The following is a 17,071-nucleotide window of genomic DNA, read 5'->3' as shown; positions in this document are numbered from 1 at the left end:
TTGTCTATACTTGACTCACTTTTCTCTTTTGTCTCTTTAAACTCCAAACATAGTCAGTCTGCAGTCTGGACAGCTTTACCCTGTAACCGAGAGGAATTGTCACCTCAAATGTTCACCCAGGGGGCTCCATGAAGATACAATCATGCACAGCACAGAGAGCCTTTGTAAACAATGTCTGCCCAGAGACTGGTGACACGCTTCAGCTCGGGTGCTGATTGGCTCCTCTCCTGGGACCAACCCAGTACTCACAGAGGCAGCTACAGATTTTGCTCTCTGAAGGGACACAGCAGGTGTGAGTCCTGGTGGCTGCCATTACCTTTTCCTTCGAGATGGCACTGCAGGTCCCCAGCCTCCTCCTTACAGCAGCTGCGGTGCTGATGGTGCTGAGCAGCCAGGGGGCCCAGGGCAGAGACTCCCCAAGTAAGTGCAGGACAGGGTTCTCCAGAGCCAGCACTCTGGGGAACTGGATCTTGGGACCCTGGGGATGCTGAGATGGGGGGGAGCATGGTAAGATTCTGATTTTAAAACAGTCTTTTATCGTAGATTTCCTTTATCTGGAAGAGAGGGCAAGGTTATATTCTTATTTCTCTGTTCTAGTACTGAAGTTAGGATGGTGCCTACTGTACAGGCCGAGCCTGGCATATTAAAGTAGGATGAGACAGAGTTCAAATCAGAACCCAGGACAGGACAAAGGGAGTGCGGGGTTATGTCTGAGGAAACAGCAGGGTTGGCATAGCAGCCCCCCACCCTACCCTAGACACCCCCACCCCAGCTCCCTGTCTGGAGGAAATGCCACATCGTGAGATGGGGAAACACGGGTCAGTGACACTCTTGTAGTCCTGGTATTTGAGGAAAATTCCTGGTGTGGAGTGGAGGTTTAAGGGATGCGAACTCTAGGCATCGAACCCTGAGAGAACCAGCAGACAGGAGTCTAAATTTCTTCAGCAAATGGAAGCTTGAGGACTCTAGGTTGGTAAACTGAATTTCCCAGAAAGAGTCAGGCATAGAAGGAAAATATATGATACACATGGGAGACCCCTCAGTTCAGAGATGGGGGTGCTTTATCTACTTCATACAGAGTCTCCGCCCCAGGAATGCCTGTGTGCAGTTTAACTTCCCTCAGCAGTTATTCTTGAGATGCTCGGTCCGGTGAGTTCCAGGACAGCCTGGTTTACAAAGTGAGTTTCAGGACAGCTAGGGTTGTTACACAGAGAAACCCTGTCTAGAAAAACTAAACAAACTAACAAAAAGATCCTCTGCTGAGTCACTGTCCAAGCAGGCAGGCCCAGAGGAGGTCACCTGTCTTCCAGCAGGTGCTCTCTGAGAATAAATGCACCCTAGGGTCCAGGAGGTCAGGGTCTTTTGCACCCAGGAGAGAATCCCACTGTGTTTGCGCTGGGGTATTTTACTTTCTACTTTGGTACAGTGTATTTTGACCAGATTCTCCCCCACTTCAAAACTCCACCCAGACCCAAGCCCCTCTCTACCCCACCCAACCTTGAATGTTCTCTTGAAAAAATTTTTGTTGTTGTTTTGTTTGTTTTTCTAAACAGAGTTTCTCTGTGTAGCTTTGGAGCCTGTCCTGAACTAGTTCTGTAGACCAGGCTGGCCCCGAACTCACAGAGATCCACCTGCCTCTGCCTCTGAGTGCTGGGTAAAGGTGTGTGCCACCACTGCCTGGCAAAACAAAACAAAACACCCCCCCAAAAAAACCCCACTGCACTAAGTACAATTGGTGCTTCCGGGGATATTCTTGTCAGGAAGAGTCGGTCGCTCGACTCCCTCTCTTGAACTCTTCTTTTTACTCAGAAGGAAGCCTCCCTCAGGTGCCCCGGAGCCCTGTGGAGCCGGGGTTCACTCAGAGTCCCGACTCCTCTAAGCCGGGTGTCCCCTCCCGCCCGCCCCTCCCGAGGCTCCGAGGTCCCTGGAGACCGTGTCGCCCCAGCCTGAAGCGCCGCGCGGGGTCAGATCTCGGGCTGCGGGGTCTCCGCTGCCCTCGCCGCCCCGGTACTGACCGCGTCCGTCCGCAGGGGATTTCGTGCACCAGTTCAAGCCCTACTGCTACTTCATCAACGGGACGCAGCGCGTGCGGCTTGTGATCAGCTACATCTACAACCGGGAGGAGTACGCGCGCTACGACAGCGACGTGGGCGAGTACCGCGCGGTGAACGATCTGGGGCGGCCGGACGCCGAGTACTGGAACAGCCAGAAGGAGATCCTGGAGGGGACTCGGGCCGAGATAGACACGGTGTGCAGACACAACTACGAGGTGATGGAGGTCCGCACCTCCCTGCGGAGGCTTGGTGAGCGCAGGGCGGGTTCGCGGGAGGCGGCGGCCGTTAGGGGCGTGGATCGGAAGGGGACACCTGAGCCGGGAGTCCCAGAGAGAGGAGCTGCCATAGTCTATGATCCTTGCCTCACACAGCGCCTCCTGGAGTCTCCCTCCTGCCTCACCTTTGGCCTTTGCCCTATGACCTGTGTTGTCCATGCTCCCCTATGACCCCGGCTCTGCTGAGAACCCCGCAGCCAGGACACCCGTCTGCGCTGACTCAGGGAAGCTAAACAGGGGAGAGACTACGGTCCTGTAACGTTGTTTTTTAACTTTTGGAGCCAAGTAATTTTCCATCGCCATTGTGTTTCCCTGATTTCCATTTGTTCTTTGAGGGCCCAAGTTTTCTTGTGAAGGCTGTTTGCTGCCTGGCACCTACCGGAAGCCATTACTGGCGTTATGTTCTTCCTGCTTTGAAGTAGACTGCGTTGATCTGGATCATACTAAAAGTCTGTGACACAAAATCTGAGGGGAAAGTATAAAACAAAACAACAACAACAAAAAAGACATCCTCACTGGAGCCCTAGAGCTGGGGTTACAGACAGTTGAGAGTAAGCGCCAGGAACTGAACCCAGGTCCTCTGCAGGAGCAGCAAGTGTCCCTAGCTGCCAGCTCTCTCCAGCCCTCAGGCTTCCTTTCCTGAGGGGAGGAGGCTGCACTTTAACTAGCAGTTTAAGGGATCCTAGCTCCATTTTCATCCTGGACCTGCCGCGCGTCCTGGGTGAGTCCATGGTTATGTGGTTGTCATTACTTCAGCCCCTCTCAGGGGACAGTGATGGAATTCCCCTCTGAAGCTTTCACTCACGTCTTCCTTGGCTCATTTCCACTTCCAACTCTCCCTGATACTCTCCGAGAACCTCTTAGACATGATGCCAATTAAAGGGTCGTGTTCAGATTCAGTATTGTACATCAAAACTGATGGCTAACACGAGGTTGCTTATGTTTTCCTCTCTTGCTTTCTGGGCGACCTTGTTATTCAACTGAAGCAGTCATTTGTTTGGTCCATAGGCAGTTAATTCCTCACAACAAAGGAATGCAGTGAAGGCAGCCAGGAACTAACTCGACTGTGGAAAGATGAAAGAACTAGGGTGTTCTCAATTCATGAAACACATTTAGTATGCACTCTGTTTTCACCCAGAATGGATAAAGGGAATGCAGGGAGGTGGCTCCTGGGGTAGCGGGCACGGTGTGTACAGTCAGTCGGGAAAGACAACTGTCCAACTGTGCATGACGGTTTGAGGAGATGGAGGAAGTGATGTTGTGCTGGAGTTATTTATGCATTTCTTCTTCAAAAATTATATACTTGAAATCACAATAATTTTTTTTATCTTTGTCTTACTACATTTCATGTTACATAAGTGCAGGGTCACTGCTGTTTCCCTGTTGACTGCTAATGTTGTATTTGTGGAGTGGATCTTCATTCAGTGTTAGAGCCCAGGCAATCCCATCCCACCTCTTCTCCATGGGGCCCCTGCACGTGCCCCCATATCAATCACGGCCTTCCTGCCCATGTGCCCCCATCTCATTCACCGTCTTTTCTCCTCTGTTCCCTAGAGAAGCCCAAGGTGACCGTCTCCCTGTCCCAGACGGAGGTCCTCAACCACCACAACAGGCTGGTCTGCTCGGTGTCAGACTTCTACCCGGCCCACATCAAAGTGCACTGGTTCCGGAATGGCCAGGAGCAGACGGAGGGAGTTGAGTCCACACAGCTTATTAAGAACGGGGACTGGACCTACCAGGTCCTGGTCATGCTGGAGATGACCCCTCAGCGGGGAGACGTCTACACCTGCCACGTGGAGCACCCCAGCCTGCAGAGCCCTGTCACCGTGGAGTGGAGTAAGGGAAACTTTATTTCACTGTGGGACTACACATGACATGGGCTCTTTGCTGTTTTTACACCATGTCTCTCTAATGACATCGCCCTACCCCTCCAAAGTCACCCACTCCATCCTCCAATGCCACCCATCTGATTCCACTACTGAACTGAGAGTTAACAGGAAGCTAGATCTCTTGCCTCATAGTAAGGGCATCAGGAGAACCCTGACCTCATTGTCTTTCCCTACAGGAGTTCTGGGAGATCACTGCATACACTGGGAACTTGTCCCTAACATCCAGAGGACTTGACAGTGACAGCTAGTGACTGGGTATTTTAATCCAAGGTTATAGCTATGTCTGTGAGGTGGGAGCATCCACTTAGCCTCTCTCACTCACCGCTGTGTTCACATCTCCTGGCCCTTCCTTCTCTGGATAGGGTCAGAACAGAGACCGGGTCCACCCAGCTCTACGCCTCATATGACTCAGGCTGAACTCTAGGCTCTCAGTCAGGGCTGTTGGGATGTGCGGGGACAAGGCTGACATCCAGGCTCTGCTCCCCAGGCGCACAGTCTGAGTCTGCCCAGAGCAAGATGCTGAGCGGCATTGGGGGCTTCGTGCTGGGGCTCATCTTCCTCGGGCTGGGCCTTTTTGTCCGTCACAGGAGCCAGAAAGGTGAGGAGTCGGGGGACACTTGGAATAGTAGGCTGTGCTGAGGGGAGGAGCTGGGCTGAGGGGAGGAGCTGTGCTGAGGAGAGGAGCTGGGCTGGGGTGGAAGGACATGGGAGACCCCAGGGGAGACACTGGAATCCGACTTTGCTGGCTAAGTGACTGTGCCACAGCCGTGCTGGAGTTCATCCTGGGACTTCCACCACTGTCCACTCTCACTGCCTCCCTTCCAGAAGTTCCCACCACTGAGAGAGCATGGGCCTTGCTTTCCCTCCTTCTGGTGGCAGCTTCATCCATTTATGGGACTGCTCAGGGTCTTAGTGAACTCATGCTGAGAGAGCAGCTTCAGCTAAGCCACACATCCTGCTGCCTCTCGTCCATGTGAAAGAGCCCCTGCTTTTATAACAAGACCTTTCTCTGTGACTTCCTTTTGTAGGATCGCGAGGGCCTCCTGCGGCAGGTAATATTTCAGCCCTTATCTGCAGGGGGCGTGGAGGTGTGGGTGCCAGGGAAAGGTATGAGACAGTGTACCTGACAGAGTCCTGGTTCATAGCCTGTCTCTGCTGTGGGGTTGAGAGTGTCACAGCTGGTGTCTGTAGGATGCTCCAGAGGTTGTTTCTGAGCAGAGGTTTGCCATCGCTCAAGTGGTGTCTTGAATGGAGCCTGAGCCATGTCTTGAATTTAGACAGCAAGATGTTGCCTGCTCTGTGCCCCACACTGGAGGCCGTGACCATGGATGTTGACAGTGGCTGGAAGAGACCAACAGTCCTGCAGAGGAGACAGAATCCCTCGATTTACCAAAAAGATCAAATCCTGCATATTCCCTGGGGGTGGTGGCTTCTCTTCCACCTCCCACACGTTTGTGTCCTGTGAGCTCTGTGCCCCCTTTAGCTGTCTTCACCTCTGCACAGGTGATGGGGAAGGTGGTGCCATGGCCTGGACACAGCTTTCTTTGTCTAACTCAGCAGAATCCAGGAGGAGAGTCAGGCATCTCCAGGGGACCTTTTGTGACCACTCCCTCTCTGTCTCCACAGGGCTCCTACAGTGATTCCTGGTGTTCTGGCTGAGTTGACTGTCACACTGTAGTGCCTGTCCCTGCCCTTGGTTTCGTCTGTGCCAGCCTGCCTGTTTTTCTCTGATTCAGAGTCTAGCATGGTTCCAGCATACCCACCAGCTCAGCTTTTGTGATTCCCTGACTCCCCAAGGCTCTGTCTTTGCCTCTACTCAGGGACTGATTCCAGAGACTGTGTCCGTGTACTGCAGCACCATCTACTCAGACCCCGGGCCTTCTGTTTCTACTGTCCCACGGGGCTGCTGAAGAGATGCTGAAAACATTCATCTCTTTTTCATAATTAAACAGGTTATAAATTATGTATCTTGAATCTCTTTAACTGACGGGGCTGGGTGGGAGTGATGTGGGGCAAGGTGGCCCAGCCAAACTCTGGCTGGAAGTGGCAGTTTCTACTATGAAGGCGATGGGAAACATCCTGGGCTCAAAGAAGGGTGGGCTGAGGAGACAGGACCCTGCTGTCATATCTTCATGGCTGGTCTCCTGTTCTCACACCACCCCAGCCTCCTTCAGGTTGGTGTGAACAGCACAACTAAACATGGTGGAATTGTTGGGGACGGATGCTGTGACCTCTGATTACCAGTGTTCCTAATGTGTCCTGTGAAGTCACATTGGTTAAGGCTTACTTTCATTTTTTAGAGGTTACAGTCAACAATGTATTTTTGTGGTTGCAAATGATAAACACCCAATTTAACCCTATTGTGTTGATGTTGTAAGGAGGCTGTGTTGTTGGTCAGCAGAGACTGGGTACCTGTGACTGATGAGAGTCGTCTCTCCTCGGTGTCACCGCCATCTACCCTATCTCTACTGGTCCCTGTGTCCCTGTGTCTCTCCATCTCTGTCTCTTGTTCCTCCTGTCTGTCTCACTGAACAGAGCCTTCTCTCTCCATTTTCTATGTCTACACCTTGTTCTTTTCTCTGAGTTTCTTTTACATCTCTGTTTTCTACATCTCTCCTATTACCTCACATCTTATCTTTCTTTCTGTGTGTATTTCTGACTCTGTTGTCTGTCTACCAATGTTTGACAATTTGGGGGAAATCTTCACTGACCAATCCTGGGTGACATATAAACATTGAAAAACACTATCATGTTCACAAGGATGTGAACAGCTGGCATTGTGTTCATCTCTCTTGTTAGGGAAATGAATTTCCAGAGCTTCCATGTGGAGGAGTTATGTCAGCCTCGTGGGGCACCTGGATCTCCAGATTTCCTCACAGCAGGGATAAGGGATGGTTTGGTTTTCATAGGCTTGTGATGTTTATGTTGTTGTTCAATTTGGAGACACATCACTGGGCCTCTTTGTGAGAGGCTTCCTAGATTAAATTGAGGTGGGAAACTTTACCTTAAATGTGTTGAGGTCCCCAACAGAGGGGAGGGGAAGCAAAGGCAAGAGCTGTGACTTCCCATCCTCCTAGTAGTCTTCCCCATCATAACAAACTGTTCCTCCTTGGATCATAAGCTAAGAGGGACCCCTGACTGCTGTTGCTCCCTGCTAGGTGAGAACAAGCGGGACAGTCGTCTGTGGTCCTTAGTCCCCACTCAGCATGCACAACTTCACATGTGACCAACATTTCACAGGCACATGGTGTCACCACTGAGCTGAAATTCTTAGGGGTTGGAGCCCTTATCACCTGTGAGTATTGTGACCTCTTGATCTTAGTGCCATTCTCTACCTGGTTACTAGGACAGTCACCACACACACGGTGACCTCTTTGATGTGGTTTCAGTCCTGAGAGCTGCAGCCCATCTTCAGCTTTTCCTTTCCTTTCTTTTCTTTTTTGTTTTTGTTTTCTTGAGACATGATTTCTCTGTACCTTTGGTACCTTTTCTGGCACTTGCTCTGTAGACCAGGCTGCCCTCGAACTCAGAGAGATCCTCCTGCTTCTGCCTCCCAACTGCTGGGGTTAAAGGTGTGTGCACCAGCACCGCCTGACCAGTTTTCCTTCCTTAAACACTGGCAAACCTATCACTGAAATCATGGAAGACCATGTCTCAGAGGAACACACCCTCATTCACACACTTTGTGTAGAGGATGCCAGCAGGACTCTCATCCTCTGGACAGGGTCAGAATGGGGAGCAGCCCTTTGTAGCTTCTGAGATCCAGACTGCAACACAGGTCATCAGCCAGGAGTACTATGGGGTGTACAGACTGCACTTGGGGTTCTGCTCCCCAAGATCATAGTCTGAGTTTTTCCAGAACAAGATGTATATATATACACACACACACAAACACACAAAAAACACACCACATTTTGTTATCCATTCATGGAAATTTAGCTTGTTTCTATGTCTTAGCTATTGTGAATATCATTACGGTAAACATTAGCATGTACATATCTTCAATATACTGATATTTTTTCATATGTACCTGTAGTCAAACTTTCTTTGGACTGCCAGCTCCCAAATACTGACACAGAGACTTATTATTAAGTATGAAAGCTTGGCCTTAGCTTAGGCTTGTTCCCAAATAGCTCTTAAATCTTTAATTGACCCATTTATATGAATCTATGTTTTGCCATATAGCTCGTTACCTTCCCTTCCTACATCTGATTCCCTCTGTATCTCACTGGTGAATCCCTGCATCTCTATTCTTCTCCTGAGTTCCTCTCCTGCCTAGCTATTGGCCATTAAGCCCTTCATTAAACCAATCAGAAGGTGCCTTAGGCAGGTGGGGTAAAACAGAGACATCATCAAGCAGTGTGATCAAATATCCCACATGTACCCACAAGCAGAACTGCCAGATTACATGGCAGTTTTATTTAAAAATTTAGGTGAGGAATTTTCAAAAGCATTTATTTGTGTGCTATCTTCCACATGGCTGGAACTGTGCTTCTGCCATGGGTACTGTCCTGTCCTACACACATTCCTCTATGGAACCAAAGCATTTGCTCGTACCATTCTGCTCCCCTGGAGCTGCCCTAGGCAATGAGAGCTGTTTCACTGGGGTTTGTTCCACTGTTTGGGATGTAAAGACCCAGAACTTTACTCTAGTTTGGGCAGCCTCAGTTGTCTGTGGTTTAGATCATGAACTTTGTGTGGCTGAAATCAGTCCACCTTTGCAGCCCTGCTTGAATTCATGGCTCACCTCATAAAATCTACCAGTTACTGCAGTCAGTTCAATGTATGGATCTGTGTGTTCTTCCCTTACATACGTCTGAAGTCTCTCCCCCCACTTATTAGATGAAGGCTTTGATGTTTCTACCCTTCTTTTTCTCCTCTTTGCACTTCCACGTGTCAAATTGAGCTTTCTGACTTTTAATCCTACATGTTGGAAAAATGATTGCCATTTACAAACACCACCTGATCACTCATTGTCCTTGGTGTGTCATGGAACTGTAATAGTGAAGTCATTCACAGCCGCATCTTTGACTTTCTGCTTCCCGATCCACAGTTGTACTTTACTATGTCATAATCTGAATCAACCTCCAATAAAATTATGCGTTAAGTAAATTTTTATATCCTCTCACATTCAAAAGTATTTTTTTATTCTTTCTGGCTGTGATTTAGAAAATGCACACATTTGTTAATAGAAAGTATTTTTTCTATTAGACCTAGAGGCTTTCCTTATCATCCTTTACATGAAAATAATATTTTTTTATTTTATTTTATTTTTTTTTTGAGGCAAGATCTAATTATGTAGCTCTGACTATCTTGGAACTCACTCTGTAGACCAGGTTGGACTCAAACTCAGAGAACTGTCTGCCTTTGCCTCCTGTGTGCTGAGATTAAAGGGGTGTGCCACCACTGCCTGGTGATAAAATAATCTTTTTAAAGCATTTGAGTGATTTGTATCTGTCTGTGCACCACATGTGTGCAGTGTCCTAGGAGGCCAGTAGAGGGCGTTGGATCTGCTGCCACTGGAATTGTAAGATTGCAATCTGACACGCAGGTGCTGAGAACCAACCTTGGGTCCTTTGTAAAAGCAACAAGTGTTCTCAAGTGTCACCAAGCCCCAATATTTTACATTCCTTTTCGATTATTAGAACTATTATATTTATTTCTTTTTATTTTTTTATGTGTATGTGCATGTGCCTGAGTGTATGTGTGCACCGCATGGATACAGGATCCTGCGGAGGTTAGAAGAGGGTGTGCATCCCCTGAAACTGGAGTTATAGGCAGCTGTGCACTGACATGTGGATGATGGGAGCCAAACCCAGGTCCTCTGGAAGAACAGTCAATGCTCTTAACTGCCAACCCTTCTCTTTGGTCCCTGTTTATTATTAATACTTTTTGCATGTTTTAGTTCATAATTTGTGATAGTATAAATCACTTTTCTATTGCTGTGATAAATACATTGACCAACGTGACTTAAGGAAGGATTTATTGAGGCTAATGGTTCCAGAGGGATAAGAGTCAGTCACCACCACAGTGAGGAGGATGGCAGCAGACAGGCAGGGCCGTTAGAGCAGGATGCTGAGAGCTCACATCTTGAACCACAAGCAGGAAGCAGAGAGAGCAAACTGGGAATGGCAAGTGAGAAACCTCAAAGCCTGCCCCAGTGGCACACTCTTCTGACATCTTTATCCCCCATTTCTCCCAAGGCTCAGAGGACATTGCGGACAAGGAGGCAGAAAGAATGGAAGAGATGGAGGATCAGGGTGGGGAGAACACTGTGCTGTAGACAGGATTTGGCTACTACACTTATGAGCTGCATACTATTAAGCCAGCCAGAATTCTTGGGAAGATGAGGGAAGTGCTCTCCAGCCTCACCCCTTACAGAGGAGCTGTTGGCAGATAGTAACTGCTGGAGGAGGGAGAATCATGACTTCTTGAGGGTGTAGCCACTGGTGGGATTCCCACACCCCAGTGGATGCCCCCACAGCCAAACACATATGAACACCTCTAACTAGACATGAAGTTAAGACAGGGATGTTTTGGGAAAGTATTTGGGGGAGTAAGAAAGGGAGATGGTGGGTGAATATGATCATATTGCACTGTATCTATGTAGGGAATTCTCCATAAAAAAACCTTAATTTAAAAAAATACTCTTGTTATGATTTTTAAAAAATCCACTCAAGCAGTGTATTTGTTACAGCTAATAAACCTACACTAACACATCATTATTATTCTAAATATAATTTATAATTCACTTAAAATATTGTTAATTTTATGTGTACAGTGTCCTGCCTACACATATGTCTATGCATCGCGTGTTGCAGTGCCCAAGAGCAGTGGCCCAAGCATTCCGAGGCTGTAATTGGTTGTTTCTGTGTCACCATCATGGGATTATATGGCTCTGGCTCCAGTAAGCTCCAAAATGAAAGAAAAAAAAACACAAACAAAACAAAAAACAGTAACTGACTTACAAAATGTGATTTATTGGTTTTGTGGAGCTACTGAATCAGGGTCACTGAGAGTCTACAGTAGATGTGATGTGAAAGACGCCAAAAGACAAAACTCAGGTCAGGAGAATTCCAAGGGCATGTGAGCTGTGAGGGGGTCAGCCTCAGGACCAAAAGAAAAGTGAGATGGAGGACACTTGGGGAAGACAACATGATGAATTGGTCCAGGAAATACCCTGTGTCAGGCCATCCAGCACACCACTTCTGTCCTGGAGAGGACCACACACCTGCAACAAAACAGACAGGAGAGGGATGTGTTTCTGAGGTCCTGAACTGTGATCACACCACCGCACAATTCTCCAGCAATGTTCCAACTGTGTTTTCACCCATCACCCCTTCCCCTGCTCCCCCCCTGTGGGCTGGCTTCAGCTCCCACAAACACAAACCCTCACCTTCTTCTCCAGGGTGTGGCTCATAAGGGCCCTGGTTGTCTGGAGGAGCCACCTGATCGCAGGCCTTGAATGATGAAGATGGTGCCCACCATGATGCCCACGATGCCCACGGACAACCCCAGGGCGCAGACCACAGTCTCCGTCAGCTCTGACATGGGGGCTGGAATCTTAGGTTCTAAGAAAGTAAAGTTTTTGGAGTCAGTAGGGAGCACATTCATGTACGTGTATGTAAGAGGGCCCATGTGAGGATGGAAGTCAATCCACACAGACTTTGGGGCTGAACTTGTGGAAGAACATAAAGTCTACCATAGAAAGTCTGTGAGAGTGGAAAATGGATTTGGTCACCAGAGCAGAAGACAGGCTGTTCTAGAGATGACAAAGAACAAGAACATGCGGAAGCAGGGAGAGCACACATACCCCAGTGTTTCAGCACCAGTGCAGAAGCAGGGAGAACCCACACATACCCCAGTGTTTCAGCGCCGGCTCCTCCAGGCCCCAGTGCTCCACCTTACAGTCATAGACGTCATCGTCAGAAGGGATGAAGGTGAGGTAGGACATCTTTTGGAAGGAATGGTCACTCTTGGTGATGAAGCTGGTCTCATAAACAGTCTCTGTGACTGACTCGCTGTTTCTCAACCACGTGATGTTGACCACAGGAGGGAAGATGTTGTCCACAAAGCAGACAAGGATGTTGGGCTGACCCAGCAGCACAGGGGACTTGGGGAACACGGTCACCTCAGGAACCTCTGGAAAGGAAATGGCCTGGACATGAGTGGTTGATGGGAGTTTCTCTCCCTGACATTCTGCACCGTCTGATTGCTGAGGCTCACATACATGATGATCCAAGTCCCTGAGCTACCCTTCTGCTTGGAGCTAACGTGTGCTGCACCCTCTTTATCCCTGTGCTCTTCTCTCTCATTAGGGTGTTAGGATGTCTGTCGGTACCTCTAGGAAGGATTCAAGGAGACTATCTGGAGGCTGTGGGAACAAAGAGCTTTATATTACATGGAATGTGTGATTTGTAAGAAGAGAGAGGATGAGGGCTTGGGAATGTGGAGATCTTTGCGTGCCTTGGAAAGGAGGGAGTTTAGTAGAGCGGTGGATCATGTTCCCCACCAGGGAAGGGAGGAGGAGCAGGATGCTGAGCATGTACCGTTGATAGCTGGGGTAGAATTGGATCTCTTCTTCAGGAGGTTCAAGTTGAATTTTGCTGCGGCTATATTTCTCAGTCCACCTTGTGGATCAGCGGTTAGCAGTTGGCCAAACTCAGGAATTCTCCAGACTGTCTCCTTCTTATCCAAGTCCACATATAACTCTTCATTGCCATCAAATTCAAATGTGTACTGGCCATTGGGTCCATAAGACTGATAGGTAGTTATACCATAGGAGCCAACATGGTTGGCTGGTGAATTCAAGTGGATAGCAGGAAGAACAGAAATAAAGGAAAACAGGAATAAAAAAGGATATTATTAAACAGAATGAGAAAATGCCATGAGTTTCATTTTTGGCACATTTTCATCACCCGCTTCCCCTACCCCCTCAGTGTTGGTTACGGTCCAGTCTCTCCGTCTATGACATGTGCTACACTGTGGTGAAATGTCACGTGTTGATTTCTGCTGTCCTGACTGCCTCCACCAGCATCTGGTATATGAAGGCCTATGCCAAGCAGCTTACAACTGAATGAAAGAGAAATGCGTTCTTTTCAAGGATTCAGTCGGTCTGCCTACTTCTCTTCTTAGGTTTTATATCTTATTGATCTTTAATATGTTAATAACATATGTGTTACATTTCATTTTCCTTCTAAAGGACATTTTCCACACAAGTATTCTTTCTCATTTTTTAAACAAAAGGAAAAGCATATAAAATCCTAAAGAAAGAGCACAATGACATCACTACAAAATATGTGGAAACTGTTATATCTAAAGTTCGTATATTGTCAACTGTGAGGAATCACAGGACAGTTTTCTCATTTCTTCTGGAATAAAAGAAATAGAGACCTTATTAGATTTTATTCTTCTGTTAACCCCTACCTCTACCTCCTCTGCCCCAAATCAACCCTGACATTCGCTTGCAGACTCATGGTGAATCAAAGCCCTTTCCTCTGACAGTGAGCATGTGTGAAGGGGCCACAGCAAATGACGGCCAGTGCAGATGGGCCCACCCAGAGGATGCCAAATCCATTATTGTCAAGGCGTAGATTTTAGCATTCAGTTTTTGTTTTGTTTTTGAGACAGGGTTTCTCTGTGTAGCACTGGCTGTCCTGGACCTCACCTGTAGACCAGGCTGGCCTCGAACTCACAGAGATCCACCTGCCTCTGCCTCCCAAGTGCCGGGATTAAAGGTGTGCGCCACTACCACCTGTCTTCATTTGTTATCTTTTATCTCTTCTCCATTTATTTAGTCTCAGCAAATGTCAAGCACAGTGCTGCTTATGGAGCAACTGGCCAGCTAGGCCGGGCGTCTGCACATGTACTGTGCTGTGAGTGACTGTGGACAAGTTACCATCTGGCGTTCTGCACAAGCAACTGCCAAACAAAACTCCACCACCCTCTCACGGTCCTGCTGTTTATAGGGGTCTCTTTTTCTCATTGAAATCAAAGTTGTTGTTTTTTAATTTGCTGAAACCTCCTCTCCTCTGAATGTTTATTGCTGTGGGATATTGGGTTAAGATGCATTGAATTTGTTCACTTTGCCTGTCTAAGCCACCTGATTGGCACAGAGGTTTGGGTGGGACTTTTGAGCAGAGAGTAAGGAGAAGGGGGAATCTAGGCTTCGGAGACAGACAGACAAAGGGAGAGAGGGAGATGCCTGGGGCCAGTCAGCCAGCCAGATGTGGAGGAAGCAGGAAATTAGGACACACAGAATCAAAGAAAGGTAAAAACCCTGAGGCAAAATGTAGACAAAGAGAGACAGATTAAGTTAAAAGAGCTAGCTATACATAGCTACAAGCTAAGGTTGAGCTTTCATAATTAATATAAGTCTCTGTGTCATTATTTGGGAGCTGATTGGTGAGACAGAGAAAGACTCAGCCACAGTTTATCCTCAGTTCTATTTAATAGACTTTCAATCTCACTATGACCCCCAGCCCCTCTGTCTCTCTATCCACATCTGCTCCTCTGGCTCCTACCTTCCTTCCATGGCCATCTGGTTGGTCTTATCAGTCCTCCCCCACACCACACCTCACCCTCAAAGCTTCTTTATCCATTATTAATATAATTCTTGATTTCTTTCCCCAATGTTGGTGTACACAGCATTCGCTTCATCAGGTTCTTGTCCTGAGCCACAAGTGTTGCCGAGGACACCACTCTGCCTCCTACAGCTACAGTTTCGGCCTCAGCTGGGTCCACTGTCCTCAGCAATGGTCTTTCTGCTTCCTGACCCTGGCCTGAGTCCATAGCTAGTTTGCACACTTCCTAGGGTCAGGACACTTCCTAGGGTCAGGACACTTCCTAGGGTCAGGACACTTCCTAGGGACAGGGCACTTCCTAGGGACAGGGCACTTCCTAGGGGCAGATACTTCCTAGGGGCAGGGCACTTCCTAGGGGCAGACACTTCCTAGGGGCAGGGCACTTCCTAGGGGCAGACATTTCCTAGGGGCAGGGCACTTCCTAGGGTCAGGACACTTCCTAGGGTCAGGACACTTCCTAGGGTCAGGACACTTCCTAGGGTCAGGACACTTCGTAGGGGCAGGGCACTTCCTAGGGACAGACAGCAGTTTTTATATATTTCAGTATCCACATCTTAGTTGCAAAAGTGCTTTATAGGGGGCACCATTGAACAGTTATTGCTAATTTTGAGGCTGATGGACACGCTGGGAATGACTGACAGGTGACAGAATCGTGTGAAAGTCAGGTCAGGGTCAGCAATGAGCAGGGCTCATTAGAACCTGTGCACCCATGTATTTAGTTTGGGAACTTCCTTGCTTGATGAAAATATTGAAAGTCATAATTTATACATAAGACACACGTAGTATAAGCTTGAGTTAAAAATCAAGACTTTTTTTAGACCTTGATATTTCACCTTTTTTCCTTCTAAATTCAAAAGAAATGGGAATATTTTTTGCATAGCCCTACAGGTCTGTGGTTCCTCAGAACTGTGCCCGCTCACACCTGACTTGAGCACTCTAGTATGATACTGAAAAAGGAAACTGTGGAGAAAGGAGACTTCTACCCCCCAACAGAACTGGAATGAGAGCCGCCAGGGTTCACAGGTCCCTCGATCCCTTTCATTTCCTGTTTCAATCATTTGACTTTTCAACTGTATTTTAAAAGCTACTATCAATGTCTGTAAATTGGCACAGAGTTACGGAGGGATCCTGAGAGAGTCAAGGATGCACACAGGGAGAGTGGAGAGAGGTGAGCAACATGGGCCATGGGGCCTCAGACTTTTGTATCCTGTGCTTGCCTGTGCTGCTGTTACAGAACTCTGTTAGATGGGGAGTAGCACAGGCCTATATTCCTTAGTTTGTTACAAAAATATGAAATTATGTTTGGAATAGGAACAGGGAATATTGACATTCACAGGCATTTCCTAACAAATTAAGTAGTAAAAGTCTCTCTATGTAGCCCAGGCTGTCCTTGAACTCACGATCCTCCTGCTTCGGCACCTAAGCACTGAGTTACCCATGTGCACTCCCAGGCTCAGCCTGGTTCTCACTGTTTTTAAAGAACATCTACATATTTATTTGCCTTGGTCACTTGTGAGGTGACACACGAGGAAACCAAGATTCAGGAGGATTGTCCAGTAGGATGGTGGTCCCTTCTCTTTCTCACCTCCCGCCAGGGCCAGTTCCTAGCATGGAGAGTATAGACCCCAACACAAGGGAAGTGTTTTCTGTAGATCTGTATTCATGATTCACGGAACTGTTTTCCTTCGGATACACTTCAGGACATGGGACAAAGGGCTCCAGAAACTCTCAAGAGAGATTTGAGAGAAAAGTTCATGGATTTTTAGTAACAAAAAATCATCCATTCATGGAAACACCCCATGTTTTGAGACAACCCCACCTATTACAGAGCTCTCCACACTTCTCTCCCTGGACCCACTATTAGAATCATGACTTGGTGAGCACAGATCGCCAACAGAGCCTCCTGAAGACAAACGGGGCCACACAATTGTTAGACGACCTAATAGAGAATTTTTATCTCAGCCAATTTGTTTCTCCCTCTTTTCTCAATTTCCCATTTCTTGGTTCCAGGCATCCTCAGCTGTGCAACTCACCCTTAATGTCGTCTTCACCCCGACAGGGGCTGAGCGTGGTGGTCAGGGCGAGGATCCCCAGAACCAGAGCTCTGCTGGGCATCATACTCTTCCCGGGGTGGTCTCAGCTGCTGCTGTTCTGAGTCCCCAAAAGATTGTGAGGATCCAGCCAAGGAGGTCTGACACCAAACCAAACGCTGCCAAACCCAATCAGAAAATTTTATTGTTATGACGTCACAGTTGCCAGGTGCAGAGTTT

General features: G+C 48.0%; 2 protein-coding genes across 3 annotated transcripts; one reads left to right on the top strand and one right to left on the bottom strand.

The window, feature by feature from the left end:
- Nucleotides 1-258: 258 nt before the first annotated feature.
- Nucleotides 259-6,181, top strand: LOC142854252 (H-2 class II histocompatibility antigen, A beta chain-like). The gene is made up of 6 exons (XM_075979556.1): nucleotides 259-420; nucleotides 2,031-2,303; nucleotides 3,884-4,165; nucleotides 4,706-4,816; nucleotides 5,247-5,270; nucleotides 5,845-6,181. The coding sequence occupies exons 1-6, from the start codon at nucleotides 330-332 to the stop codon at nucleotides 5,856-5,858; spliced, it is 795 nt and encodes a 264-aa protein (XP_075835671.1). The 5' UTR covers nucleotides 259-329; the 3' UTR covers nucleotides 5,859-6,181.
- Nucleotides 6,182-11,178: 4,997 nt separating this feature from the next.
- LOC142854254 (H-2 class II histocompatibility antigen, A-F alpha chain-like) lies at nucleotides 11,179-16,985 on the bottom strand. 2 transcript variants are annotated; one of them, XM_075979558.1, is made up of 5 exons: nucleotides 16,835-16,983; nucleotides 12,768-13,016; nucleotides 12,079-12,360; nucleotides 11,615-11,789; nucleotides 11,179-11,449 (listed from the first exon to the last, which is right to left on the bottom strand). In XM_075979558.1, the coding sequence occupies exons 1-4, from the start codon at nucleotides 16,917-16,919 to the stop codon at nucleotides 11,635-11,637; spliced, it is 771 nt and encodes a 256-aa protein (XP_075835673.1). In that variant the 5' UTR covers nucleotides 16,920-16,983; the 3' UTR covers nucleotides 11,179-11,449; nucleotides 11,615-11,634. The 2 variants fall into 2 exon arrangements, with proteins under 2 accessions (XP_075835673.1, XP_075835674.1); XM_075979559.1 differs by lacking the exon at nucleotides 11,179-11,449 and having other exon boundaries at nucleotides 11,651-11,789; nucleotides 12,032-12,360; nucleotides 16,835-16,985.
- Between the last annotated feature and the right edge of the window lie 86 nt (nucleotides 16,986-17,071).

Source organism: Microtus pennsylvanicus, chromosome 7, assembly GCF_037038515.1.
Source record: "Microtus pennsylvanicus isolate mMicPen1 chromosome 7, mMicPen1.hap1, whole genome shotgun sequence".
NCBI lineage: Eukaryota > Metazoa > Chordata > Mammalia > Rodentia > Cricetidae > Microtus > Microtus pennsylvanicus.
Note: the sequence above shows the minus strand (reverse complement) of the source record. Positions and strands in the feature narration are given on the sequence as shown.

Excerpts from the sequence above, each read along its gene's own strand:
- LOC142854252 (XM_075979556.1), top strand. The coding sequence starts at position 330 with ATGGCACTGCAGGTCCCCAGCCTCCTCCTTACAGCAGCTGCGGTGCTG. Across the intron at positions 2,304-3,883 it reads CACCTCCCTGCGGAGGCTTG|AGAAGCCCAAGGTGACCGTC; the intron begins GTGAGCGCAGGG and ends TCTGTTCCCTAG. Across the intron at positions 4,817-5,246 it reads CCGTCACAGGAGCCAGAAAG|GATCGCGAGGGCCTCCTGCG; the intron begins GTGAGGAGTCGG and ends TTCCTTTTGTAG.
- LOC142854254 (XM_075979558.1), bottom strand. The coding sequence starts at position 16,919 with ATGATGCCCAGCAGAGCTCTGGTTCTGGGGATCCTCGCCCTGACCACC. Across the intron at positions 12,361-12,767 it reads TTCTACCCCAGCTATCAACG|AGGTTCCTGAGGTGACCGTG; the intron begins GTACATGCTCAG and ends TTTCCTTTCCAG. Across the intron at positions 11,790-12,078 it reads GCCGGCGCTGAAACACTGGG|AACCTAAGATTCCAGCCCCC; the intron begins GTATGTGTGGGT and ends TTACTTTCTTAG.